Source organism: Suillus fuscotomentosus, assembly GCF_016647785.1.
Source record: "Suillus fuscotomentosus strain FC203 chromosome Unknown F5891scaffold_71, whole genome shotgun sequence".
NCBI classification, from domain to species: domain Eukaryota; kingdom Fungi; phylum Basidiomycota; class Agaricomycetes; order Boletales; family Suillaceae; genus Suillus; species Suillus fuscotomentosus.
In genome coordinates this window covers 209,767-236,650 of record NW_024539583.1, presented here as the reverse complement: position 1 = coordinate 236,650, position 26,884 = coordinate 209,767, and the positions used below count along the sequence as shown (strand labels likewise).

Sequence of the window (26,884 nt, the reverse complement as noted above, 5' to 3'; positions counted from 1 at the left end):
ATGGATGAAGGGTACTTCCCTGCCCCTCCTCCCCCCCAGTGCACCCCACTGCAACCCACAGCGCTCCCCTTGTTAGCCTCGCATCCCAAGTACCCCAGGCTGAGATGACTGAGAGCATCTATTCCGTTACCCCTCTCCCTTCCCAATTCCCCTATTCTACTCAATCACCTGAACCCTGTGGCAAGATCTGCATAGGGCAGACAATCTACACCATAGAGAGAATTTTTTTTGCGAGATGGGGCCTCGTTGGTCGTGGCACCGTTTGCTACTTAGTCACCTTGGACGATGAAGACTATATCATCAAAGATCATTGGGTTGTGGGTAAGGATGATCGGGTAGTCCTGAACGAGATTAAGATGCTCGAGTTGATGGATGGTGTCCCTGGTGTTCCAAAGCTGGTAGATTATTGGATTGTTGAACAGTCAGATGGCACACCCAAGCACCCAGGGCACTAGTCACACTCATGTGTGTCTTGTCTTGAAGCCATGTGGTCACCCCCTTCACATGTTCCGAACACTTAAGGAGTTTGTGCAAGCACTAAGAGATATTGTTAAGAGTAAGTACTATCTAGTAATTCATAGGGCATCTTGAACTGATGCTTTCTAATGTTAGTTCAACAAACTGCAGTGGAGGAACATCAGATTTTGCATCAGAATTGTAGTCTTAACAACGCGATGATCCTAAACGACATTGGTGGCAGCAAAGGCTTTCTTATTGACTGGGAGTTTGCGGTTCGCATCGCTGCAGATCACAAATATCCCCTTGGTGGTACAGTAAGTACACTTAGTGTTGATTAGACATTCAGTTTATTGATTCATTTGCCAGGGCACAGTCGCTTTCATATCATGCGGGTTTCTTAACCAAGTCTCAGTCATCCAGCAGGAAGCCAAGTTAAAATCTCAGGAGAAAAAAGCGACTCAGGGACACAAATCAGTCGAAAAACCGACAACCCCGAAATCGTCCTCTGATTCTAAAGCACTACCTGTATCATACGTCCTTCAAACTTTTTTGGATGACCTGGAGTCCCTTTTTGTTGTGTTCACGTGGGTTTGCATCAAGTTCTGTGGTCCCAACGGCATGGTGCGCAAGGAATGATCACCCAATTTGTTACTAAATCAATGGACCAACCTTGACCTGGCATCATGCACTGCCTTCAAGATCACTTTTTTTGCGAATCCGACAGATGGAAAGCGTCTTATAGACAAATTTCACCCATACTTCAACCTCCTGATCATGATCCACCCCGTCACCTTCGACATCATTCTTGGTGTACTCAATTCTTATCTCGACAAGGAGCTCATATCTACTGTGAACATGCTCAGGAATGATGCTGTCATTCTCACACATCATGTCAAGGGCAAACAGATTGCTTCAGAGTCTTTCTCTGTGGCAGCCACAACACCCAAGCGGCAAAAGTCTCGCCATGGTGATACCGAGTCCGACTCCTCAGCATCAGGCAGTGATGCATGACCAGACATGGAGCTTGTATGTATGAAAGATCGTTTAATTTGGGCACCCACTCATTATGCATATTCAGCTGTTATTCTTCTTTATTGATGTATGGATAGCATGCCACTTGACTTTAGTATTTTTAGAACCTCATTGATCATCTACTATTGCCAGTGACTCGGAGATTTGGGCAAGATGTGCTTACAACACTTACTTACCAGCACCTCATTTATTCCTACTAATATATTGTTCTCTCAAGCTCACAATCAATCTATTACTAGTCTCTGTGCCGGATTACTACTATGTGACGTCCAGACATGATTACATAAGATTTTGACTCATGTGATTGGCAATCTGAGTCTGGCACTTACTAGAGTACTACTACTAACTGACGTGTTTTTCTGGTACATTTTCTAGCGGACCACAGGCTGGACTCGGACATTAAAAATGTGCAGTTCTCCTCCTCCAATGATGACCCGACAGCTGCACATCAGCTCAGGTCAAGGTGTGTTTCTTTAGCACTGTTACTGTTACTAATAATGAGGTTTTTCTCGCTAGTCATGCGAATATTGAGCACGAGACATGATATTAAATCCTCGTGATGACTTAGGTGTGTTTCCTTATTACCATTGGCCTTATGAATGATAAAGTTTTCTCTTGCTAGCCATGTGAATATCACGCAGTACGCACATGATATAAAACCCTTGTGAGTCTGATCTAATTTGTTAGAGTCGCCTTCTCCTGCGTTCTTTCTTGCAGTCATGCCTCCTCGCACTGTTACCAGTCCCAAGAAGAAAAGGTCCAAGCGCAAAGGATCTGAAGCTTCAAAGGCTGGCTTGCCCAAGAAGACTCAAGCTGCAGATGTTGCTGAAGTACCTGGTGTGGTACCTCTTGTATCCCTTGACCTCACTGCAGCAGAAGTGGGAGACAATGCACCCCGGCGTTCTGGCCACCCTAATGCAGGAACTGGAGGTAGGAACGTGCAGCTGAAGAAGATCGGATCAGCACTACAATCTAAGCCTCAAACCTATGGACGTAAGGGCACGACATCTCTTGGCCCTGACATTCCAGTCAATTCTCAAGCCCCAGAACCGCATTGTAAAGGTTAAAAGAAGTCTTCAAAGGTAAGCATCTAATTCATGTTGTTACTTACATTGATTATCCTGCAGGAGGTTCCTCCACCGTATAGCTCACATGATCTAGATAGCCATCCAGATGTCCCAGCCATGGATATCATTCACACAGGGCCCAGCTTTACATTGCAGCAACCTGGTGGAAGGTTCGGATTTGCTGCTCCAAGCACTACAGAAATCGCTCATTCTGATACTACCGAGCTCAATCTTCAGGCATTGAATGACCCATATGTCGCCATTAGGACAAAGGTCGTTGAGCAGCATGTTCCTGATGCTATCGCTGAGCAGAGAGCTAGGGACACAATCACTGAGCAGCGAGCTAGGGACGCAATCACTGAGCAGTGAGCTAGGGATGCAATCGCGGAGCAGCGAGCCAGGGATGCTATCGCTGAACAGCACGCCCAGAATGTTGTCCCTGAAAATCCGGTATTGCTAAGGTCTGTGTTTTCAGAGCAGAACTTGGATCCAGCCCTACACCAGGAGGATGATGCTGTTAGGGCTCAGTATTGTTTGAGGCTGCTAGGATCTGAGGAGCACAGTGACTCTAAAGGCAGTAGCAGCAGTGATGATAGCGATGACAGCGACAATGAAGATGCCGATGAAGATGAAGAGGACAATGGAAAGGACGCAGAGGAGGGCAATAACAACAACACAGTTAAGGACTCACAGGATTTTGGTTGGGGGGAGGTTGGCCAACACCAGAAAGAACATCCAGGTAAATATTCCATAGCGATTTTTTCCCCTTCACTAATTCAATTTTGTAGGATTTTTAGAAGATGCACTACCTTCGCAACCTGCAGTCGCTCATGCTCTCACACCTGAATTTGAATTCCAGTACTCGCGCGATGAAGATGATGTGATTGCCCAAATGAGCCTTGATAAAACCTCAGTAAGTTTTCTAGTCTGGCTGAGACCAATTCTCATTTTAAATTGTTTGTTCAATGGAACAAAAGCTCTAAGGTATGATCCAATCATTCAATTGTATCATGCTTACATTGCTTTTCTTTCAAGGGCCCTCCGGACAGCTCACCAGGACTGCAAGGGCAATGGTCCCAACACATGGAGGTAAGATCAGGGAGATCATCTTAATTGACACTCATGATTGAGCAGACCATTACCTCGAAGCCCAACAACGTATTGCAATGCCACCATAAGAAAAATGGAAAGCCCCGCCTTCCTGAGCCTGAATCCCTCAAACTATTGGATCAAGTAACCAAGTCTAGTGTTCAGCCATCAAAAAACAAAAAATCCAGGTCATCACATGGTGGGCCAACACCCAATCAATTATCTTGGTACAGGCCGCACTGGAAAAGTTTTCTGGAGGATGCCAAAGCAGAATTTTGTGTGCAACACGCCCTGGAGAACCCGTTTCCAACTTTGGTGAAGAATCTACCAGGAACAATAACTGAAGTTCTTGTTGCAGTGTTAGTCATGTGGGATACAAATGGCAAACAATTTGAAGCTGGCAAGTACTCATTTGTTCTTATTCGTTCTGGAACTCATCTGTCATATTGTGATGCAGGGGTTTGGCCAGGGCAAAAATTCAATATGACTCTGTTGGTAGGTGTATAATTCATTTTGTGCTGATACCTCACTGATGGTCCATACTGAAAGCTGTACGACGATCTTTCAACTTGGCGATCTGACTTGAAGAAGACTGCCATAAGCACTGTACCAGTATCATATTCGCTTGTTCCTCCGCTTTCAGTCCCCGTTCAAGAACGTGCTGCTTGGATCAAACATGTTGCAGCTGAATTAATCAAAGGATCATTTTTCTTACGGTTTGGGGTGGATGAACAGGTAAGTGATCTGGTGCTGATGGCAATTGTACTCGTGATCTAGTACCATCTGCCATAGTCATGTGATTCAATATGATTTTTATTTTAAATTTTGTCCAGTGTAATGTAAGCAGTACAGCGAGCAATGTCTGTACAGCTCCGATTCTCTGTATGCGCTGTGAGTGTCTGTACATAGATGGCCAGCAAAAAAAATTGCAATTTAGGTAGAATTTTGTAATTACTGTGTGGTCTGTGGGTGTCTGTACAGAGATCCACAGTGCAAAGTGTTACTGTGATGAACTGACTAATTGGGACCAAGCTGTAGAGCTTGCACACTGTGCAGCACTGTACAGCACTGTACACACCTATTACTCCCACACTTCCTAGCTAAGTAAGAGTTACATCAACATGTTTCCACGCTCTTGATAATGTCGAAACAGCCAATTTGTGAGAACCGGCAGGGCACACCAGCAACCAGCTACCACTTTAATACACTGTAAGGTATATTTCTTTGTTTGTGAGCACCAGTGGGGCACCCCAAAAACCAGCTCAACACTTATAAGGTAATACATTTGTTTGTGAGCACTGGCAGGGCACCCCAGCAACTACCAATATAGTAGGAATGTCGACGATGCACGTGCCCCATTGCCACTGTCCCAAAAAGGCAGCTATGCAGCGGCAACACTTTGTCGGTGTCATGTCAGGCAGCGAGCTTGCTATCTCACTCATTTCTATGTATTTTTAGGTGTGTTTTAACATATATGTAGCGTATGTTGATTGATTTCCAGTCATCCCACCAAATATAGACAAAAAAACATTGATTTAAGATAATATCAAACATAAAAGACAAACTATGTGTCAGTGTGATCATTCTCATTCTCGGAATCAACATAGGCAGTACTCTTGGGTCCAGAAGCCTTCTTCCCAGCTCTTCCTCATTTGCTCTTCTTTCCCTTTTGGCCTCCATTATCCATCTCCGCTGCCAGTGCCTTAACTGAGGGTTTTTTCAAATGCTTGGACCTCGGTTCCTCGAGAGTTGCTGGTGCACACTGCTTGCGTTTTGTGACAGCAGTTAGTGCTGATGTGTCTTGAACACCAGAGGGGTCACTGAGAGATGCCGAATGGATAGTCGAGGTGAGAGTGAGATTGGGGGTAGGAAAGATGAGCTCTGGTGTAGGGTTGATGAGGTTGGGTGTAGGGACATCGTTCAGGAGATGTGGATCAATGTGCGTGTCGGGAATTTGCATTGATGGCACATTGCTAGTGGCAGGCGGCAGTGTAGCAGGCATGGGTGGGGTGCTGTTGGCCGTAGGCGGTTGCAAACTGTTGGTGTCATTAGCAACAGGTGGTGGTGTGCTAGTGGTGGACTCAGCCAAGGTGAATCTAATCACATTATGTTATGCTCGGCGTTGTTCAGATGTCTTAACGTTTCAAGGATCGAAGTAAAGTCAATGTTCTGATGAAGATGAAGCTAGATTGCAGGCCCTGGTCTGCGTAGGTCAAGTTAAAGATACAAAGCGTAAAGAGTAAGGTATATATAGGAGTATTGAAGCGGAGTTTGAATATGAATAGCAAATAGGAACAAGAGAAAGAGAATCATACAATAGAATGTAATAGAATACTATGGAATGATGAGTAAGCATATGTGACAGCGTGAGGAGGTGAAAAGAATAGAACTGTAACATTACCCACATTTTAAGGGTAGTAAGCCCAGATTACTACAAACGTTAAAGATGATGTGATCATTTATAAAAAGAAAGAATGTCTGAAGTGTTACCCAATTGTTTTTCCGTCAACCACATGCTATCCAAACTAGGAAATCCCTTCCATGGTAAGATCGTCTGGACGATGAGCTGTGATGACCAATGATGGTTTCTACCTCGTATTCTTCTTCTCTGTCAATGATATCAGGTGGTTCGTTAATAAAGTTAGGACTGTGTACGTCGTTTTCTTTATAGGGTGAGAGTAGGGCTGCATGGAACATGGGATGAATATGTCACTGAGAGGGAAGTTTTAATTTATACGTGATGGGCGAGAGGACTTGGAGGATGGTAAATGGTCCTTTGCATTTCGGGGCAAGTTTCCAATTAGGATATCCGAGATGAAGGTTTTGGCTTCGAGCCAGACCTTGCTGCCTACAGAGAATGGTACGAATTTGGACGTGATTCGTTGACGCATAGTGTTACAAACGAGTTCGTGAGCAGCTAGCACTTCGTTGTGTGCTTTGTTCAGCATAAGTAGATGTTGTTCAATATTAGGGATGTCGGATATAGGATGTGAATCGGGAAGGTGTTTTGGGTGATAGCCCATCATAAGGTAGAATGGGGAAGTGCCACATGCAGAGTGATGTTGTGCATTATGGACGAATTCAGCAAGAGGAAGCATGGCGGCCCATCCGGTCTGGTCATTGGCACAGAAGATGCAAAGGTAAACTTTGAGTTCTTGGTTAACTTGTTCAGTTTCTCCATCACTCTGGGGGTGGAAGGCAGTGGAAAGGGAGTTCTTATATCCTAGGAGTTTTCCGAGTTTGAGTTGGAATCTGGAAGTGAATTGGGGTCTGTGATCTGATATGAGTTTATTGTAAAGTCCGTATCTAGAGAAAACTTTAGAAAAGAAAATGTTCACGACTCCTTCTGAGTCGATTGTCTTGAGGCAAGGGGTGAATACTACCCCTCTCGAAAGTCCATGGTCAACCACGACCATAATAGAGTCGAATCCGTCAGATAAGGGTAAGTCGGTGATCAGGTCAACTGAACAATGAGCGAAGGGTCAATTAGATATAGGAGGGGGAATAGGAGCGAGAGATGGATGTGAAGGATGAGTGTTTACTTTGTTCTGCTGGCATATGCTGCATCCTTCAACATAGTTCTTGACAAAGGTCGCGAGACCTGGCCACCAATAGTTGCGAGATAGGAGTTCCTGGGTTTTGAAACGTCCAGGGTGTCTGGCGGTGGGAGAGTCGTGATGGAGGGAAACAAGTTTGTGGCGGATATCGCCTGGGGGTACATAAGTAAGCTCTTTATATAAGAGAATGCCGTCACTCAATTTCCAATCGGAAAGAGCCGAGCGGAGTGGAGGCGGGGTTTCCTTCATCAATGCCTTTGAGTCATCACCCATCCATTGCCGGAAACCACGCTTGTCAGGAAAGTGTCGCAACCCAGCGAATGGGGCGACTGCTGCTATCCTGTGTGTTGTTAGTAGTTATTAGAAAAACATCAACAGTTTGCATACCTGCAGTCAATGTCATCTATGATCTCGGCCGCATGACGAGCACCATGTGTGACCTGCAAATATTCACCCACCCAATCAACCAGATGATCCTTGAAAGTTCCCTTTATGATTTGATGTAAAATATCCGGCGATAGGAGCTCGTGGATGTCTGCTCAAGGAAAATCATTTGTAAATGGCTAGCAAAGCGGACAGGAGAGATTGGACTTGGTGAGCTTCAGCAAACAACTTATGACGACATTAGCAATGATGCCATGCTCATACCAAGCCTGTTTGTATGTTAATTGTTCGACAAGCAACTCGGTGTGTGCTTCGTGTCGATGCAGACATGGTTGAGTGCTGTCAAGATCCTTCCTATTTGCCAGACACCTATTGTAATAAAATGAGTCATTGAAAAGAGAAATAAAAGTTTGTGACATACCGAGGACACCAATTCTGCACGATGCCAGAGAGAATTAACTGTTCTGGATAGTCGGCAATGTATGGGCCCAAGCTGTGCACGGTTCGTCGAAAATGGCCATCCAGAAAGCATGTGACATCAAAAGTTTCCATAAAGGGTTTCACAGACTCGAAAGTCTTGGCAAGGGAACGCTGGAATAGTTGCCGTCGAAAATTTCTGTACTTGACATCATCGTTATGTTCCTTCGTGGCTAAACAAATGAAGGTCATGATGCAATGCTGCAATGAGAATAACAAGCACCTACATTTCGGTATTGAAAGAAATCCAATGAGCACAACGCTATTGCGATGTGCTCGTCATACGCTATTGTGAATGTTCCCAATTGAGAGATAAAGCGGGTGATATTCAGTTTGGCCAGTAGCGACAGAAACGACAGTCTTGTTGCTGCCGATAATCAATGGCACGAATGTTGAACCATGATTCTCCTCATTTTGAGCGATAACATCCTTGAGATGATTGTCAGTGTGCTAAAAATGTGAATATTAAAAGGCATACCGCCTGGTTCCACACCAAGTCAGCCGACATGAAGTTCTTCCAGTATCATTTGTCCTCAGCGGTATAATCGTGATATGGTGAAAACTCGATTCCTCCATCAAAGTCAGAGTTTGCTAGCATGCTGTGCACCATTTGCAATGGATCTCTATACCATACATCATATTGTGCCATCCATGGTGGTACATCTTGTTTGGGTCTGACTCCATTGTAGGACATCGTAAAGCTTTTCCAAGGGGTATCACTAAGTGGTGTTGCATCGATGGTAGCATACATGTCCCTATGGTTTGCAAAAGGGGGAGTGTCATTGTGCTTAATGAGAATTGTGGCCCACAAGTCGAGAAGTGTATCAATCTGCTTTGCAGACATTTGATTACGCATGAATAAGAACTCTGCCGTCTCAAATTCAGCTTGATCGTTATAAGGTGTCCAGTCGGTCGGGGGAGCATCCATATGAGGCAGTGGGTGTGCATCCTGGTCGATAAATGACCCGTTAGCATCACATTTGAGTCCTAAGTCAAAAGAAATGAGTGACATAGTATGACGGACTCCTAAAAAACACTCACCTGTGAGGTGTGGATGGAATGTGTGGAATAAATGCCCCATATCCACCCAAGTACCTTCCTCAGGTACAAAGCCTCCATCCTCCTGCTCACCCGCTGCATCTTGATGGAAATTCTCGTTGATAACCTGATTTTCACCTGTTGGAGTGGGAGAATGACTTCTCGGAGGTATAAATCTGGGACCTGCAAGTGGAGTTGTGTGATTGAGGTCTCGCTGTATTTGTTGAGCACTATGCTTCGTATTTGTGTGTTGGGTGAGGCCAGACTTGTTTTTGAAGACCCTGTTGCAGTTCGGAAATCAACAGACGAGCCTGGTGACAGCTGGGGCCATGGTGAGCGGTGAGCAGTCGCAGTTGGCAATGGATACCAGGAAATGGAGTATATAGAATGCAGATTAGACTAATACTAGCTAGTAAGTGTGTGAATCAAAAATTATGACATGTTCAATATTGAATGAATAAAAACTTGCTGGTTCATTGCCACTTTCTGCTAGTGTCTACATTCCTTCAACGCCTCACTGCCAATGTTCCTTCAACAGCTTGTCCTTGCTCTCTCTATTCTCTACATATGCCTCGGCCCGCAACATGCCCAGGGAATGCCAACAAACATCCCGGACAGGTAGTTCTTGATGCAAATTGTGTGGTGCGCCCATAGGAGGTAATTGCTGCTGAAAAAAAGAAGGTATCAGCAGAGAAATCAGCCAAGGTGACTGCCTTGGATAATGCCCAAAAGCAGGTCACTGCAAAGGAAGATGCCATGGCTGTCGAGCAGATGGCTCAATGTGCTGGCCCTGGACCCCTTGTCAGAGCAAAGCCTAAGCTGCACCCAGCGACCAAGGCAGTCACAGCACCAACTGCAAACCTCAACAAGACGCATAAGCCTTACGAAATATATAATGTTGCAAGGACTTACCAATCCTATACCATTTGTACAGCTGTTGGGACAAGTCCAGCATCTCAAGACACCAACACCCAAAGGAAAAAATATCCAGGCTTGAAACTCACCTTCAAGGATGGTGTGAACGCCAGTCGAAAAGTGTCCAATAATGGTGTAGCATCCTTAAGTGAAACACGTGTTGGAAGCGCCATTGATGATGGGAAATTCCGGAAGTCGCTGTAAGTTTATCTTAACTGTGATGTTACTTCTATCAGAGCTGACTCTTTATTACTTTGATCTGTTCCACTCCCTACAATGTAGGGGATCTGAATCATCCAAGCTTGCAGAGGTAGCGGGAGTAGGGAAGTGGGCCAGAGGTGTGGTGTCCAAGTCCCAAGTGAAGCCTTCTGCGCCACCAAGTGCACATGCCAGCGGTAAGTACAGTCTGATTTTTGTGCACATCACTAATAAATTTTCAGTGATCGCACACAATTATGCAGAAGGATTCGAAGACGATGACCCACCTGAAGATCATGACGATAGCATACCTACGAGTTGGGGTGGGCTGGTGAGTGAATTCATGCTCGCGAATGGGAACTACTTGAATAAAGGCAGGGCGTTGTGCATATTTCTCAGACCACCGATGAACCGAGGGGACGAAAACGTGGATTATCCACGGCCTTGACAGACAACCTCGAACCCGAAGAGCAGCGTGAAATGGAGGAAGACCAAGATGCTGATGAAGATGTTCAGGAGGATGTCGACATGACGGATCAGCAGGGTGACATTGAGGTAAGTACTAGTGGTTCCTGTGAAATAGATGAATCACTTACCATGGTTCCGGAATTTCATAGGTCTGTGAAGTGTCAAACAGTCGGCTCACAACCTCTGTCGGCAGAATCTACTCTGGTAGCTTCAGTACTGACAAATTCCTTTGCAGATGTCAGTTAGTGTTATGGAGATCGCAACAGACGACCAGACACCTAAGTCACATAATTCAGTACTTTATTTCCGACTTAGATGGACAGCCAAAGGTTGAGAATCTCTCCAGTTAGACGGGCCATCCTAGGTGGGCCCATATGCAGATAGGGCGGGTGGGCCAGCCATGAAGGCAATCTTCGGTGGTGACGGGTGGGCCAACATCATATAGTAATTATGAATTATTTGTAGGCTGGGGTAATAGTCAATAGACCAGTGAGCCAGCTATGGAAGGACCAGGAAGCATGTGTTAATACATTTGGGCCAGGATGTGTGCTGCTGGGGCACCGGCTGGGCCCAAAAGTAATCTTGGACAGGGAATGACAGTCTGTCATACCCGGTACAGGTGGATGGGCCCAGAACATAACCTCGTTGGGCAGGCTGTTGTACTGGGTACTGGCGGATGGGCCCAGATATGGACCCAACCATTCCTAGGTCCCCCATCTATAATGGTTGGGCTGTCGTATCCAAGACCGGCGGATGGGCCCAGAACATAACCTCGTCGGGCAGGCTGTTGTACCAGGTACAGGCGGACGGGCCCAGATATGGACCCAACCATTCCTAGGTCCTCATCTATGATGGTTGGGCTGTCGTATCCGAGACTGGCGGATGGGCCCAGAGCACAACCTCATTGGGCAGGCTGTTGTACTGGGTACTGGTGGATGGACCCAGATATGGACCCAACCATTCCTAGGTCCTCAGTTGGGCTGTCATATCTGAGACCGGCAGATGGGCCCAGAACATAACCTCGTTGGGCAGGCTGTTGTACCAGGTACTGGTTGATGGGCCCAGATATGGACCCGACTAATACATAGGTCCTCATTGACGATGGTTGGGCTGTCGTATCCGATACCGGCGGATGGGCCCAGAATTTAACCTAGTCGGGCAGGGTGTTGTACCAGGTACTGGCGGATGGGCCCAGATGTGGACCCGACTAATACCTAGTTGGGCCATCGTACCCGAGACCGGTGGATAGGAAGGCTGTCGTACCAGGTACTAGCGGATGGGCCCAGATGTGGACCCAACTAATACCTAGGTCCTCATCGACGATGTCGTACCCGAGGCCGGCGGATGGGAAGGCTGTTGTACCGGGTACTGGCGGATGGGCCCAGATGTGGACCCGACTAATACCTAGGTCCTCATCGATGATGTTGTACCCAAGACCGGAAGGCTGTTGTACCGGGTACTGGCGGATGGGCCCAGATGTGGACCCGATCAATACCAAGGTCCTCATCTATGATTTGGGCCGTCGTACCTGAGACCGGCGGATGTGGGCCCAACCAATATCTAGGTCGTCTATGATGGTTAGGCCGTCATACCCGAGACAGGCGGATGAGCAGGCTGTTGTACCCGGCAATGGCGTACTGGCGGATGGGCCCAGATGTGGACCTGACAATCCCCAAGGGTCCTCACCTATGATGGGCGGGCCTTTGTATCCGAGACTGGCTGACAGGCACGAGCTCCATTAATGATAGGTAGGCTCATAAATGTGAGTTATGGCACTGCAGCCGGTACAACATGGCTTTGTATTGGACTTGCATGAGCAGTCGGTTGGTTCAGCTACCGAAGGTATACCACAAAATAGATCCAGGTATCATTCGGACACGATCAAAATCAATGTGTCCGATATGGCAGATAAGATGCGATTAAATCGGGCCGCCGAACAGGAGTAGCCAGACCGTCCGCGCTCTGAGCAGCCAGTGCAGAGTGACGATTTCCACTTCCACACCCGTCAAAGCCAACATATTCCATGGTTGTGCCCGCTGCGTACTGGTTGAGATACCCGGGTCTTCATCAACACCAGCCTCATGGAGCCACGTCGGGAGCTGGGTATTCGGGTGCTAGTGGTATTGATATGAAGTGACAATGACAATCATGTAAGAACTAAAGTATATTGCAAAAATGTGTGTGGGCGTCAGTACAGAAAGTATGAATGTGTTGTGACGGAACGGCGATTAGATGGAATGCTAAGTTATATTAGAGATGGGGTTGTGGAAGGGGCGGGAAGTACAGCAGAAGAATGCACAGAGGCACGTGATATTTCTTTCCCTAGTAGGTCTTCTCCGAGATTCTTTCCGTGTATTTATCTTCACCCAGATATGTTCACAGCTGTCTAGCGAGCTCTCAGCGGCATCTGATGAATGAATCCTCATGCTGGCCACCCCTTATTACTTACAGTCTTGGGTCATATAGTGTAGATGTTTGGTAGTTACTCCTAATTAACACAACATATGTAGTCGCAATGAATACTTTCCAGCAGGAGCTAAATCATCGATAATATCTCGAGTGCTGGATGAAAACGACATTGGACGCCATCATTGTGAATCGATCCGTCGGTAGTATATTCAAATTCATCTGGGTGTTGATGGACGGACTGGTTATTGATTATTACATACTATTGCATAGGACAACTACCGAACCACTCATGCATACAGTAACGTTATTCGCGGTCCACATGCTATCATTATCTCGGGTGTTTGTGGATGGATCATTACACACGAATGCATAGGACTCTTGTCGACCCACTCGTGTATACAATAATGTTACTCCTGATCCACATTTGTCCATCCACAAGCCACAAGTCCACAGCAATACCCACAACCGGATCTACAGAAATCCAGACTTGTCGAAATTTCCTAAAGTCAAGTTTATATCTACAGCATTCATTTCCCTCTGCACTACCGTCTATACAAAGACATCATGACCATACCCACACAAGCAGCTAACGACACATTGAACATCACCCTGGAGGTCATGCAATCGCTGATGAAGCGATGCATCAAGGTGAAGGAGGGCGATCCTGAGGCCTTCAGGTTATCGGATGATATTGCCAGGCGCGTGGTGAGTATTTGTTATGATAGTCCCCTTGAAATTCTCTCGGATAAACTAACACATCTGACACAGGCAAAAGACTTGAAATTATATGGTGGGAGTGCCACGTCATTTTCCCCGTGTCTGCTCTCTTTTGCTGCCATTGTGAGAGAGCACTCAATGGGTGGCGCCTTTGAGAGTGTCCCTGACTGGACCACTGTTACCGACGACGACCCACGGATCAAGAACCACCCGCGGTTTGAGAAGACCCTGGACTACCGTCCACCCTCTGCACTTGATGTTCCTGCAATCGCGACATCAAGCGCAATTCCCACTGTCGCACCCACAACAACAGCTCCCATCATCCCACTATTGATGCCCTCGGCTTCACCGCCCATGCCATCCCGCGAGGACTTGGATCTCGTCACTCAGTCAGTAGCAAAACCGACAGGATCTTCGCGGTTGCGAGCGCACAAGAGAAAGGCGGACGATGAAGACGCCGATGGGGTGGTTGCCAAAAAGAGCAGGAAGTCGAAGTCAAATGTCGACAAAGGGCCCACCGGAGTATTGTATGTCGAACCAAAGGTACATCCGCTAATATGAGTTTATCCTTCAAATAGCTTACTGCTCCGGACATTACAGCCTGTCACTGATGACAAAGATGTTCCGCCAGCCACAGACAAGGGTTGCCGAGATGCAGAAACTCAGGTATGTGATTCTCACTTCAGCTTAGCATTGATGCTGACCCATTTCCAAGGCTGCAGAATGGGGCTTGGATGCTCATATCGCTACTCCACGGCAGGTAAGTTGTGTTGTGCATCATTATAAAGACAAGCTAACAAATTTGAAGCATTCCGTTCATCACCACACCCGACAGTGCGACAAATGCACTAAATTAAACATACCCTGCCTTGTCCTCCCCGACAAGAAATTCGGATACTTGCGCCTCGCCTGCGCAAATTGCGATAGCATGAAAATCACTTGCGCAATCGACAGTGTTGGTGTCCGGCAGCGGTTGCAAGCGGCGAAACAATCCTCCGACCCTGCCAACCATCCCAAGACATCCAAGTCCCGAGTTGTCTCAAAAACACTCGTCAGACGTCCTTCCCACTCTGAACAGAGAATCGTCCAATGCAAAGGTGCGTTTTCCCCTTTGCTCGTAACCGCTGGAGCTCATATAGATTCGGCAGATGCAGAGAAAAAGTTCAAGGAGGTCCTGCCGGCAGGGGCTCAAATGCAGTCAGAACACGGGCGGTCGCCTGGGCCCACCAACCTGCTCACATCCGAGCCCACAGCAAGGCAGATCCTACAGGGTATCCAGGATATCAGCAGGAGATTGGATCTCCTGGCCCCCAATGAGCGGGTGGACGCGTTGGAGGTAAAGGTGGGTTCCGTGGAGACCAACCTGCAGAAGCGGTTGGATGAGTTAGAGCAACGGCTTGACACATCTGATGCCAGGTGGAAATCGATGGCATCCCTTGGATAGATATGATTTTTGATGACGACGTTAGAGACTCAGTAAATACATAGACTGTATGCGATAAGAACAGTCCGGCATGGACTGCAGATGCTCTGGAGAATGTGTAATATTATATATATTGAACTGTCGGCGGAAATATATTTTTGAATGTCGCGGGTTTGACAAATGCGCCTGATGATGGTCTGCGTTGACACAGATCGGGAGGCAGGTCTCCATCCATACAGGGCATCCTTCTCACATGGAGACCTTTGTCAAATCTTACGGTATAATGGTATTGCTTCATGGTTACTAAAAGTTGGTATCTGAGCATGCCTAAATTGGATTCACATAAGGTTCTTCTGGCCAGTGCATCGGAGCTCCAGTCAATTAAGGCGTGAGCTGCGAACACCACAACCAAATAGTGTTGGATACCACACCTTCAATGAGAATACTGGTGGTTGTACGAATGATCACGATATTGGCGGGATGAATCTCCGGATATCCGGTACCATGTCACATCATGCATGAAGAGTGCATCTGGAAGTGAATTTATGGACTAATGTACCAGCAGGATATAAAGGCGGTGCATAAGATGTACATGCATATAGGCGATCACCGGCTATTATGCCCGTTTTCCAGAAAGGCGTCACCATGCGGTTCCATACTCACTCGGCACATCGAAAACCTACCAGCTGGTCCGATCTGCGCAATGGATTTTAGGTACTGGGTGGGTCCAACATAACCGGTTGGGCCGAAACCTTATTAACTGGGTGTGTCCGTGTGGCATATTATGTATAACTACGGACTTGCATTCAGCCATCTTCCGGAGACTGTGCACTTGTCAAATAATCATCCACGGACGCAGGTGCAATCCCACTCTTTTGCGGGGAACCCGGATGTTTCTCACATTGTTTGCTGCATCCCACCGGGACCTGCAGAAGCAGCTGTAAGAGTTCCAATATGTTTCACTCACTCATAACACAAACACGATTCAGAGCGTCTGACGGCGCGCTATCCGGGAACATTTATATCAATTCGCGAACTCTCCATAGCACCAAAAAAAATCTTGGTGTATCCGCCATTATCGTCTAGGACTCTGGGGCCCAACAATCCAGATTACCCCCTAATGAGCCAAAATTCATCTCAGTAGTCATTTCACCATTCAGACTTCCACCTGGCAGCACGAATCTTGGTAAAATAATTTGGTGATGCTACCGATCTGACTGTGAACTTCTGCCTGGTACCTTGATTTTATTAAAGTGATGGAGCTGATCTTATAGCTGACCGTAGAAGTCCGGCCCGGTAGATGTAACATGCTCAACCAAGCAAAGCTCACGAAGAAAATAAATTTTGATACGAGATTGGGTTGCAGATGCAAGCCGTGCAAGTGTCAGAAACAACATATACTTCTCTGGTATGTATCTCCCGCAATATGGCAAGGCTACTACATTCTTAGGAGCTCTACTCAGCTCACACAATTCTCCGACCGTGCTGTAGAGCAACCATTTTCTCTCATAGAACTCAAAGTGCAAAACCTCAAAGACTACGTCGCCAAGTGGTTACAGTTCCAGTCGCTGTGGGATCTGGAGGCGGAACATGCCTTCAATCAATTAGGGGACTCCCTCGGGCATTGGCAGCAACTTCTGACTGAGATCAAGCAAACACGGGCAACATTTGACGCATGAGAAATGCAACAGAGTTTCGGCGTGAAGCTCGGAAATGTGATGCAACTTACAATGTCACATGAGCCGCACCGTCCGTTTGTTCAAAGGTAATATTAACAGAAAATGAACTACAACGTGCGGTACTGAACGAAATCTGCCTGATTGTATTCGGCTAGGTGATATATCGCAAAGTCTGCGAGATTGTATTTCGCATATTCTGTACGCGGGGTCCGAGCATAATTATGCACACTGTCGCGCATAAACCAAGCCCAAACGATCCTGTCGCCCTTGGCAACCTGTACGCTGTGCCTCACAAGCCGGCCGGAATAGCTAACCATAACACCCGGATCATAAGCTAGCTCGATGCCCAAGTTGGTCAATTGCATTACACCATGGCCATAGCCGCCTATGCAAGTAAGGATATCGAAACCTTCCGGGGGGCATTTCGGATCTCGATGGCTCGGCGACTGTCTGTTACACATTATTGCCGCGCCCGTATAGACGGATGTCCAGTGCTGAAGACACCTATACATGACATCCAGTGCTTGCGTAGCTGCCCAATTCCCAAGCTCTACATGGGTGGATAGCGATGCACGATATAACTGCGGGTGCATTACGCGAAGGGTGGCAGATGACACAAGGCCCGGACGTTGCATATCTCTGATGACCGAGAGGCTCCTGTCGCCCTTCAAGGTAGCAGAGACTTCCGGCACAAAACCAATTCCCGGGTTCACAGGTGGGGGCCCATGACGCTGTTTAATGTTAGACGAGTTCTCGGTACACAAAATTCAAACTGACCTCATGCCCCTGCTGAAACCAGAAAGGCGATATATTGATGCACCCGGGAGTTAACTGCGGCTCTTGGGCGGCATAGAAATTGGATGAGTGAGTCCTCCATTTACTCGACTGTCCCGTAGACGCCTTCCCGGTGGTGATGCTCTGCTTCAATAGGTTACCCATTCTGATTGTGGTGTTGTACATGTCACGCTGCCTCCTCCTGATCAGTATCGTAAAGTTCCAACATAATCCTGTACTGACCTGCAAAGACCAGTGTAGCGCACCCGGGAGGTACCAGAGAATTATCCAGTAACTGGAATCAATTACAACAGACGGGCGATCCAATACCAGGCGCTTAGCGGGGGGGAACTTTGCCAGTAAAGCTTCTTCGTGTGAATCATTTAGTCCCGACTCCCGTTTGGCCAATGCCTCGTTGTACCGGATAACATCAATGTCCAGTTTTACTGCAAACATTACCATCGGTTAACACCAAACATGCATGGTTCAACTTACTAGGATGTTGATACGCCTCTGCCAGCACCAAGGCCAACTGTCCACACACAACCATGGTTTCCGGATCAAGTTCGGGCGGCGCAGACACTAGCGGTCTTCCCGCGATATGAGCTGCAAATTGTTGCTCAACCCATTCACTTGCTATGTCGGATACATTTAGAGCCCAATCCCGGGGGATAAATGATGTTGGACGCCAGTCGAGGTCAAGGGCACCAAGCTGTTTGTGGTAGGATTCCCAGTACTCATGTGATACCATGATGCAAAGAGAAAGTCGCAGGCCATGTTCAAGACAACGTGCATCTTAAATGCAATTGGCCATCCGGCGGCCATCTTCATTGCATAAGAAAGCGGGCTGAAATGCAACTTTATGAACGTAATTGATCGAAACCATACATTTCTCATATAACCCGATGGGATCATGGTTGGCAGATTATTTACATAAGAATGAGAGACGCTACACTAAATATACGAATAGAGAAGCCGTTCCTCGACGACTGTACATAACATCAACGCGGAAGTGGTTCCAGATGGGGAAATGGTTCGACAGATGGAGATGCTCCTAGCCGGCCATTCTTGTAATCTGCTTGCAACACTGCAACTGCCACGTGGGAGGCCTCCATTGTCCTCATGAAGCTCATCCACAGGATCCTCCAGATGATTCAATGCAGCCACAGCCTCATCCTGTGGCATCCAGCTTAGCAACAAGGACTCAGCTCAATTCCATACCAAGTTGGGCGACTTGGGTCCGGAGGACGGCCAGCTGTTGCACGAGTGGGTCATCACAGCGAGTGTGAGTAATCGGTCTCGGCACCATACTGGCCATTTTAGGCTGATGAATGTAGAAAATAACGACATTATGTGAAGATATGATCATTTTAATTGGATGACTCATTGGGACACTTTTTTGACTTTGAGTTTAACTAATGTAATCTCTATAATTCTAGTACTTTGTGTGACCTCCTTCTGCCCCAATCACTTCTGCCACTCTTCTAGACATATTCTCTATCAATTTTGGGTATTCCTCTTTGGTATTTTCATCATACTCTGTTGTAACACTGTCTCATAGTTGGAATAGCCCCTATGGTGAATCTTGATATGCTACAAGCAATTTCTTGAGTGATTCTCAGGGGTATTCAATATGGTTGATGTCTTGCATCTATGCTGAACATGATAGAATAGTAATATCATGGTCTTTAAGTTATTTGGTAGCCAATCTAGAAGGTTGCTCTATAAGACTTAAGATCTCTTAATCACTATATTCTAATCGGAAAGGCCACTGATGCTAAAAAGGTGACTAAATTGATTATTTCCATCATCTCTATGACTATCTCTACTCAAATAGTCAGACAGACTCTTAAGACAGCCCACTTTGAAGCTATAATCAAGAGAAACAGATTCTTCTGTCTCCAACCTATAAACAGAAAAGACAAGATGCTACTTTCAAGTACAAATATTGGACTGCTAATAGCTGAAAGAGGTTTATCTAGTTATATAAGGTTAAAATCAATAGGATGAGATCATATGGCAAGGAATTTGTATTAAAATTGATAGCACAACCATTAAGATAAAGAAAAGTTGAATAAACACTTAAGTTTCAAGACGAAAACTTGATGGTATAGAACTATATGAGATAAAATGGAGTAGGAATTTTCTATGAAGTAAAGGGGAGGATGAATATAGAGTAGTAAACACTCATTTGACAGGAGTGTCTGCTAAGAAGCATGCAGGAGTTATGAGTTAATGAAGAGAATACTGTTTTGTGATAAGACAATGACCCTAAGTATACCTCTAAATTAGCCACCAATAGCTTGCAGACCATGATATTACTATTCTATCATGTTCAGCATAGATGCAAGACATCAACCATATTGAATACCCCTGAGAATCACTCAAGAAATTGCTTGTAGCATATCAAGATTCACCATAGGGGCTATTCCAACTATGAGACAGTGTTACAACAGAGTATGATGAAAATACCAAAGAGGAATACCCAAAATTGATAGAGAATATGTCTAGAAGAGTGGCAGAAGTGATTGGGGCAGAAGGAGGTCACACAAAGTACTAGAATTATAGAGATTACATTAGTTAAACTCAAAGTCAAAAAAGTGTCCCAATGAGTCATCCAATTAAAATGATCATATCTTCACATAATGTCGTTATTTTCCCACGATATAGGGAACCGAAATGAAGCTGAGAAGCAGACCTTTCCGACACCTCCCTATGGCTTAGTCATATTCCCACGGCTTGACACATGATATAGCAATTACATAAAAAGCTACAAACATTGGGACACTTTTTTGAGCCACTGTACGTGTTCAGGATACCAATGTCGTCATACTCTACAAACGATCACTCACCCGCTGAGTAAAGTGCTCGGCCACCAGCTCCTTCACTTGCGCAACTGACATCTGAAGAGGCATGTCAAATGACACAAGGTCAAACCGGTACCTCCACCAAGCGTGGCGATAGTTGGGGACCACCCGCTTAATGTCGATCGGATCCGTTGTCGACTCGTGTGGGCATGCCTTGAATGCGTTGAAGAGTCTCACGTGATCGTAGTACCACTCAGTCTGATAAGATGTAATGAGAAAGAGGATCTCATTCAGATATGCCGGCATGGTCGTGTTGATGTTCATGGCGGCACAAATGTTGACGAAGGGAAATACAAAGCACTACCAGTGCCTATCAGTAAATCTCCTGAGACGATTGCAAAAACTCACCTCCGCTTCCCAGATGATGTGTTTCACGAACATGTACTTATACGCGTTAGCGTGGTGATTCTTATCTTTTGCTAGTAGGATATGGATTACGGTGAATCTAGAAGTGGCGTATTCGAATATTTCGGCTGCATCCCAGATAGAGAATGTACTGGCAGCAGACTTATGGAGCATTTGGTAATTATCAGTCATGACGGGTGGCGGTGAAGTTGTAAATGAGGTCAACTTGGACAATGATGAATTATATAGTCGGAGCTTCAAAAGCATTATTGTGGTGATGGATGTGGCCACAAGCTTTTAAACAATACTCAAAGCCACATATCCCAAACAATGTCACCAGATGGATTGTCGCGGATGGTAGATGTCATATGCTCGGATATCAATAAATTGGCCGGAATGCTGGATTACCATTCACAGAGCTTGTTTTGGCATTTGAGGAATTCTTGGTACTTTGTGCCTGTCGAATTGTGTGACCAGTATGAGTTTTCCTCTTATGCCGCATAATGCCTTCATGAGAAGCCAATGGACCCTATAAACTGCTGTCTCTAAGAATGGGATCAGAACGTAACTCGGATGTTTATGTCAAGCAATCGGAACCACGGTAGAGTCCATTTCACTACCCACAGGAATTCTGGTCCGCCACAGCAGCAGTAGCCATCACATGGATCTTCTCCATCGGGAGATACTTCGACAATAGGTCATGAGCTCTCAGGTTTCCCAGACGTGTCCGACACTTTGGGGAAAGTATTCTGGTGAGACGGATGATGCTGTCAACAGGATGAACATGCGTCCATGCCCTCCCGTTCACCTGGCTTTGAGTTCTCCGGATGAGCGGTGCTTTGGAAAATCACAGTCTTGTCATCATTAAGCATTGTGATGGCTGGCAAGTTGCCATTGGCCAGCCTATTCCAGAGTTAAATGTCCTTACCGAGGAGGTGGTAGCCTAGCTCGGTCCACGCAACTGATGGACATCTGTGTCACGTCCATAACCATAATCATCAATGTTAAAGCCCTCCCGAGATGTGTTGCGGGCACAATGGTAAATTTATCCATCCAACTATGCAATTCCATCCGGGCATCTGCAAACATCCAAGGTTGGCCGTCCGCCCATCTGTCTAATCTCCATGGTGAATGCTATCTGCATCACTTCAATGGTAATCCGCATAGTACTACCGCGTAATGCATTCCTACCAAAACTGGCAGCCTGGGGTGATGATCATGTAGGCTCGTGCTGCTTCCGCATTAGTGCTACCGAAGCTGATTAGTGCAGTCCGGTGGATTGTGTAGGTAGCAGAGATGCACCCTTCCGTCACTTTACCTGGAATACATCCATGGTCAATGGATCTGTGACTCAGAGGTCACCGGTCCTGTTCTCTCCGTTACTTGAGCACTCCCCAATTGGTGGCCTCATTTAGTTTGTCAAACACAGCTACGCTTTTAGTCGCTCCCTCAACGGCTTGTTCATACTTCTGACACAGGAATTTATGCATATGATATCATTAGCAAGTATCCCACGGAGCAGGCACCCGTCCGAATGATCTACATAAAATTGGCATCATCCATCTGGTAATCAGGACACTCCTGCTGATGGGGTGGACATTCCCCTCGCCGATGGAGATATGATATTCAGAGGTGCTCACAATATCTCCGTCGATTCAAGCTTTCCATGATAGAGCTTGATGCATGCTTAACATGCACATGCCAGATGCCAATTCCTGGCAAGATAGCCATCCCGGAATGCATGCTGAAGTACGGGACCGCGGCGGCACGAAGCCGGCAATACTTCCTATATAAATATCTCACTTCCGGCGCCTGGATCTGGTATGGAGACAAGATCTTGTCAACATTGTTTGTAGGGCAATGCTTAGAGCTGCTACTGGGCCATTCTTCGCATGAGTCGAATATCTACTTCAGCATTCTTCTTGAAATTCAGCATTGTCTTACTATTGCTGATGACCCTCCTGAATGTTTAAGATAATGACATTCAGCGGTTCTATTATGTGTCGGTGAATGCAAAGCGTACAGTGGATTTGAACAAAACCTTCAGTGTTGAGTAACCCAATCTCACCCATACTCGCATGTTCCCAACAGCCTCCGGTTTGCCATGCATGCGGCTGCTCGAAGTGGGTCGCCCGGAAGTGGCATTTAGCATGAACATTTCAATGGTAAGTATTGTGCGGGCCAGAGACATATACAGGGGTGGATCCCAAAGTTGTTCAGCCTGCCGGAGGGCACGGTGTATCGACTGCCCTGCCTCCTCCAACTCATTGAGTTGGGACACTCCACTCCATGATGGTGAATGCGCTGTATCATTAGCGACACAACCAGCATATATCAGGAAGCATTCACATCTGGTAGATGATGTCAGGTCAATCACACCTGGTTAGGTCGACTTCACCTTGGGAACAGTCATTGGGGCGGGAGCTGTCATGTGATTGACAAGGCAAACAGCATGTGCGGAACGTAATCACACCCAGAAGGCTATGTGAGGTCGATAGTATTATATCTATACAAGAGAGTCTTCCTATTGTTATCATCATCAACACCGTCCCGCACGACATCGTAAGTGTCTCCCGTATCCGATGTTGAGGATACTGCTGGTATCCATCGAGTCGCCTATCCACAATCGCAAGGGTCTTCCAGTGTGGTTATGGGCACCGAACAGCCGTCTGTCCGACCGCATTCGCAGTCATATGGGATTCCCGGATCCGTGCTATTGGGAGCGGCTTTCGTGTTCGTCGATTCGTCCCATCCGCAATCGCAATGGCCGTTCTGTTATTCATTGCCAGGGTGATATCATTGCTGCTATAATGCTGATTAGTTCCATCCTGAGTTTCTTGCAAAGCACTCGCATTCATGCAGCCGTATATCTTCATTCACGAGGTTAGGCAATTCTATACAGCTGATGCCATTCTGCTCTGGGATATCAATGCCATGCAACACTCCCGAGTTCACACATCATTTGGCTGATGAAGCAGCCGTTGCTGCAATGCCATATTTGTGAACCATGTCAAGGGCAAAGATGTCTTCATGAAGTGGTTAAAATCTATCCTTGTGAAACCAGACGCAACTGCCAGCATACTTTTGAATTCGTCGAATTCTTTGTTGTTGCACAAATCATATCTTTGGATCCCAGGTTAGCTCAGCAAGATACGTCCAGTCAGCGATCAGTGCCTTGTTTGCCGATGGCTCAATCTTGGCTCAGCCACAAATCGAGCAATTGATATCCTGCGTGGGAGTTCTTAGCACGCTAGGATTAGAAGTGTGGCGGGCAGACTTACTTTTGAATCTCGGATAAGGTTACGCCCCGATCAGGCCCTCGAATCTGAGCATCTGTGATGGCTTGGGTGGAAGCTAAGATTCTAATGGTGTGTGTCATGCCACCAGGCAAGGTGACCATGCAATGCTCGGTGAACTGCATCCGAAGACTCTGTGGATGTTGAAGTGTTGAAGTTAAAAAACTGTCACAGCTGCTTTGGCAATTGTGACAACCATAAGAAGCAGCGATTGTGGCTGAATCACCTGGGATCTGAGCACTGCGGCTGTTGTGAAACAAACATGTTTGCCTACCATGATCGTTTTGTGTGAAATAAGGAAGTCTGGGAAGGCTTACCAATGGGCCAAGGCTGAATTGTAGGACCATCCGGCAGCGGCAACCGAATGTGTGGGACAATGATCGCCGAAGAAATTGTATTAGCATCATATTTGCCACATGTTGCCAAAATGGCCACAGTGTTCTCGGAAACACCCATAACCGACATATCGGTATAAATCCCGAGGCTCATTAAAAATCATCGAAGCGGTCTTTCTTTCTGTACATCATTGTCAGCTACTCATTACAGTTTGTATATACTGATAATGACACCATCGGAAGTTGCAAACGACGCCCTCAATGCTACGCTTGAGGCTGTACAAGCTCTGATGAAGCGTTGTATGAAATTAAAGGAAAGCGGCCCAGTCGCATTGACATTATCGGATGAGATCAGCTAGACGGGTGGTAAGCCTCGCTGTGTTAGATCTTTAATGTATTTTTGGACCACTAACTCAATTTGGTGCAGGCAAAAGATTTGAAGCTATATGGGGGGAGCGCCACATCATTCTCCCCTAAGCTGCTGTCTTGTGCAGCCGTAGTACGGCAGCACTCAAAAGCTGGGGCATTTGTATCATTGCCTGACTGGAACTTGGTGGTCGACAATGACCCACGCATTAACACCCACCCACGGTTCCACAAGACTGTTGACTATCGTCGTTCCCCCACCTCTCCCAATGCAGAACAAGAACCTAGTTCATCATCTTCCATAGTACCGGCGGAGCTGCATTCAGTGACAGAGACGCTGGAAGATGTGATCCCAGCTGGTACACCAGAACAGCCTGCCCAATCGAAGGCCCCGCATCCCGTCCAGTCGCCTTATACTGTCTCGGAGGTGCAACTGCCTGCATTGCTATCCCCTGCTGCGCCGGTTACAGAACCCATGGTAATCGGATATCCGAAGCACGGTAACCCCCGCAGTGATACCGGGACCATCAACACCGCCTCCGCATTCGATAGCCTCTGTGACTTTCAAAGAACACGTTGCCGGAAGTATCACAACGGCACAGAAGGCGACCCCACCGCCAGACAAGAAGCAGAAAGATAACGGAAAGCGTTTCGACTGTGAACCCACACCAACTCCGGTATCATGGAAGCCACTCCATAAACGAAAGAGAAAGTTCATGTCGGATGACGAGGAGACAGGGGCCTCTGGTACAATCCATGTTAAGGTGACTTTAAGAGGATTTCTCTCTGCATTGTTAACCTGAGTTCATACAGCACAGGGCGTTATCGGTGAAGGCCGGTAATGCTGTCGCCCGTTCAGACAGGTCTCAAACAGACGTTGTAGACCAGAGAGGGTTTTGGGATGCAGAAACAAGGGTAAGTCGGCCATGTTGCTGGGGTTCCCATCTTACTTGGGTTGTTGCAGCCGGCAGGATGGGGTCTAGATTCTACAATTGCCACTGCAGTGGAGGTAGGGAGGGAATCTCATTCGGGTCAATATTGGCTCATGTGCAGTCCAGCATTCTGTTCGTCACCATTGACGGCGCTGGCGTCCGGCAGAGGCTGCAAGCGAAAGCTCAGGCAGCTATGACCGAACCCAGTATCAACCCACGATCCAAATGTTCCAAGACACGCACACCCAAGTCACATGCGGCCGTCAAAACACCCTTAGCATTTGCCCTGCCAAAGACCACCAAACCTTCCACTCGTTCAACCTCCCGTGCCGTGCAAACAGTTGTTGTAGACAACTCACCGATTGGTAATCCATCTGTTGCATCCTTTCGACTCAGCAAACAGTCAGGTTTGCAACCATCCGCACCAGCCATCCTCCCGGAGCCTGAACCGACCGCAGGAGATATATTGCAGAGCATCCATGACCTCGGCAGGAGATTCAATCTCCTTGCAACCAATGAGCGAATGGATGCTTTGGATACAAGGGTTGATTTGGTAGAGCAGAGGATTAGCGTAAGGCTGATGGCATTGGAGGAACACTTCTCTATCTCGGATGCCCATCAAAGATCGGTAACACAGTCCATCGGAAATCTGTCGATGTCCTTCTGGGCACACAGGAACAATCCTAGTGCGCATCGTCATCAAGCTAACGGTACCACATATGCACCCCAGCATCACCCGGAACAAACCATTGCATCATGGCCGATCTGTAATTCTACTGGTGATGAACACCCGGGCATCTCCACCGTGGGACAAGAGTACACCCATGCATGGGATCAATCCCTCACGACAGTTTTTCCAGGCAACACCCGGGCCTCCACATCTGGGTGGCAGTTCGCCCACGCTCCGGATCCTCCGTATATGCGCCGGGATTCGATTGCATCTTCCCGACTGTCCAGCGCATCGCCTGTCGAATCGGAGGAGTAGATCTTGACCAAAGAACGAGTTCACAGTCTTTCTCTGATTTTCATTCTGCAATGACATAGGATTTGACCTCAC

At 46.9% G+C, this 26,884-nt stretch overlaps 8 protein-coding genes across 8 annotated transcripts; 5 read left to right on the top strand and 3 right to left on the bottom strand.

Moving 5' to 3' along the window:
• Positions 1-104: 104 nt before the first annotated feature.
• Positions 105-4,457, top strand: F5891DRAFT_1194622 (uncharacterized protein; the record flags this gene model as incomplete). Its single annotated transcript, XM_041367972.1, has 13 exons — positions 105-398; positions 484-556; positions 613-773; positions 826-1,080; positions 1,159-1,426; positions 2,179-2,547; positions 2,653-2,923; positions 2,960-3,297; positions 3,347-3,471; positions 3,594-3,647; positions 3,693-4,142; positions 4,197-4,382; positions 4,440-4,457. The coding sequence occupies 13 exons, from the start codon at positions 105-107 to the stop codon at positions 4,455-4,457; spliced, it is 2,862 nt and encodes a 953-aa protein (XP_041220681.1).
• A 3,310-nt stretch (positions 4,458-7,767) lies between these two features.
• On the bottom strand, positions 7,768-9,434 carry F5891DRAFT_984552 (uncharacterized protein; the record flags this gene model as incomplete). The annotated part of the gene is made up of 6 exons (XM_041377467.1): positions 7,768-7,957; positions 8,010-8,266; positions 8,351-8,494; positions 8,673-9,052; positions 9,107-9,241; positions 9,407-9,434. The coding sequence occupies 6 exons, from the start codon at positions 9,432-9,434 to the stop codon at positions 7,768-7,770; spliced, it is 1,134 nt and encodes a 377-aa protein (XP_041220680.1).
• Positions 9,435-9,670: 236 nt separating this feature from the next.
• On the top strand, positions 9,671-11,651 carry F5891DRAFT_984551 (uncharacterized protein; the record flags this gene model as incomplete). The annotated part of the gene is made up of 9 exons (XM_041377466.1): positions 9,671-9,721; positions 9,758-10,218; positions 10,301-10,413; positions 10,459-10,547; positions 10,616-10,771; positions 10,920-10,979; positions 11,150-11,228; positions 11,338-11,480; positions 11,523-11,651. 9 exons carry the CDS (start codon positions 9,671-9,673, stop codon positions 11,649-11,651), a joined length of 1,281 nt encoding a protein of 426 aa, XP_041220679.1.
• Positions 11,652-13,657: 2,006 nt separating this feature from the next.
• On the top strand, positions 13,658-15,254 carry F5891DRAFT_1194617 (uncharacterized protein; the record flags this gene model as incomplete). Its single annotated transcript, XM_041367971.1, has 6 exons — positions 13,658-13,798; positions 13,862-14,353; positions 14,411-14,476; positions 14,526-14,570; positions 14,619-14,907; positions 14,959-15,254. 6 exons carry the CDS (start codon positions 13,658-13,660, stop codon positions 15,252-15,254), a joined length of 1,329 nt encoding a protein of 442 aa, XP_041220678.1.
• A 1,345-nt stretch (positions 15,255-16,599) lies between these two features.
• On the top strand, positions 16,600-16,906 carry F5891DRAFT_1254120 (uncharacterized protein; the record flags this gene model as incomplete). The annotated part of the gene is made up of 2 exons (XM_041369944.1): positions 16,600-16,641; positions 16,697-16,906. Coding segments are annotated over 2 exons (252 nt in total), but the record flags the coding sequence as incomplete, so codon positions are not given.
• Positions 16,907-17,019: 113 nt separating this feature from the next.
• On the bottom strand, positions 17,020-18,437 carry F5891DRAFT_1194616 (uncharacterized protein; the record flags this gene model as incomplete). Its single annotated transcript, XM_041367970.1, has 4 exons — positions 17,020-17,643; positions 17,690-17,878; positions 17,930-18,132; positions 18,182-18,437. 4 exons carry the CDS (start codon positions 18,435-18,437, stop codon positions 17,020-17,022), a joined length of 1,272 nt encoding a protein of 423 aa, XP_041220676.1.
• A 2,019-nt stretch (positions 18,438-20,456) lies between these two features.
• F5891DRAFT_1194615 (uncharacterized protein) lies at positions 20,457-21,090 on the bottom strand (the record flags this gene model as incomplete). The annotated part of the gene is made up of 3 exons (XM_041367969.1): positions 20,457-20,486; positions 20,539-20,853; positions 20,902-21,090. The coding sequence occupies 3 exons, from the start codon at positions 21,088-21,090 to the stop codon at positions 20,457-20,459; spliced, it is 534 nt and encodes a 177-aa protein (XP_041220675.1).
• A 3,666-nt stretch (positions 21,091-24,756) lies between these two features.
• F5891DRAFT_1194614 (uncharacterized protein) lies at positions 24,757-26,812 on the top strand (the record flags this gene model as incomplete). The annotated part of the gene is made up of 7 exons (XM_041367968.1): positions 24,757-24,829; positions 24,885-24,895; positions 24,957-25,395; positions 25,448-25,659; positions 25,709-25,810; positions 25,860-25,904; positions 25,949-26,812. The coding sequence occupies 7 exons, from the start codon at positions 24,757-24,759 to the stop codon at positions 26,810-26,812; spliced, it is 1,746 nt and encodes a 581-aa protein (XP_041220674.1).
• Between the last annotated feature and the right edge of the window lie 72 nt (positions 26,813-26,884).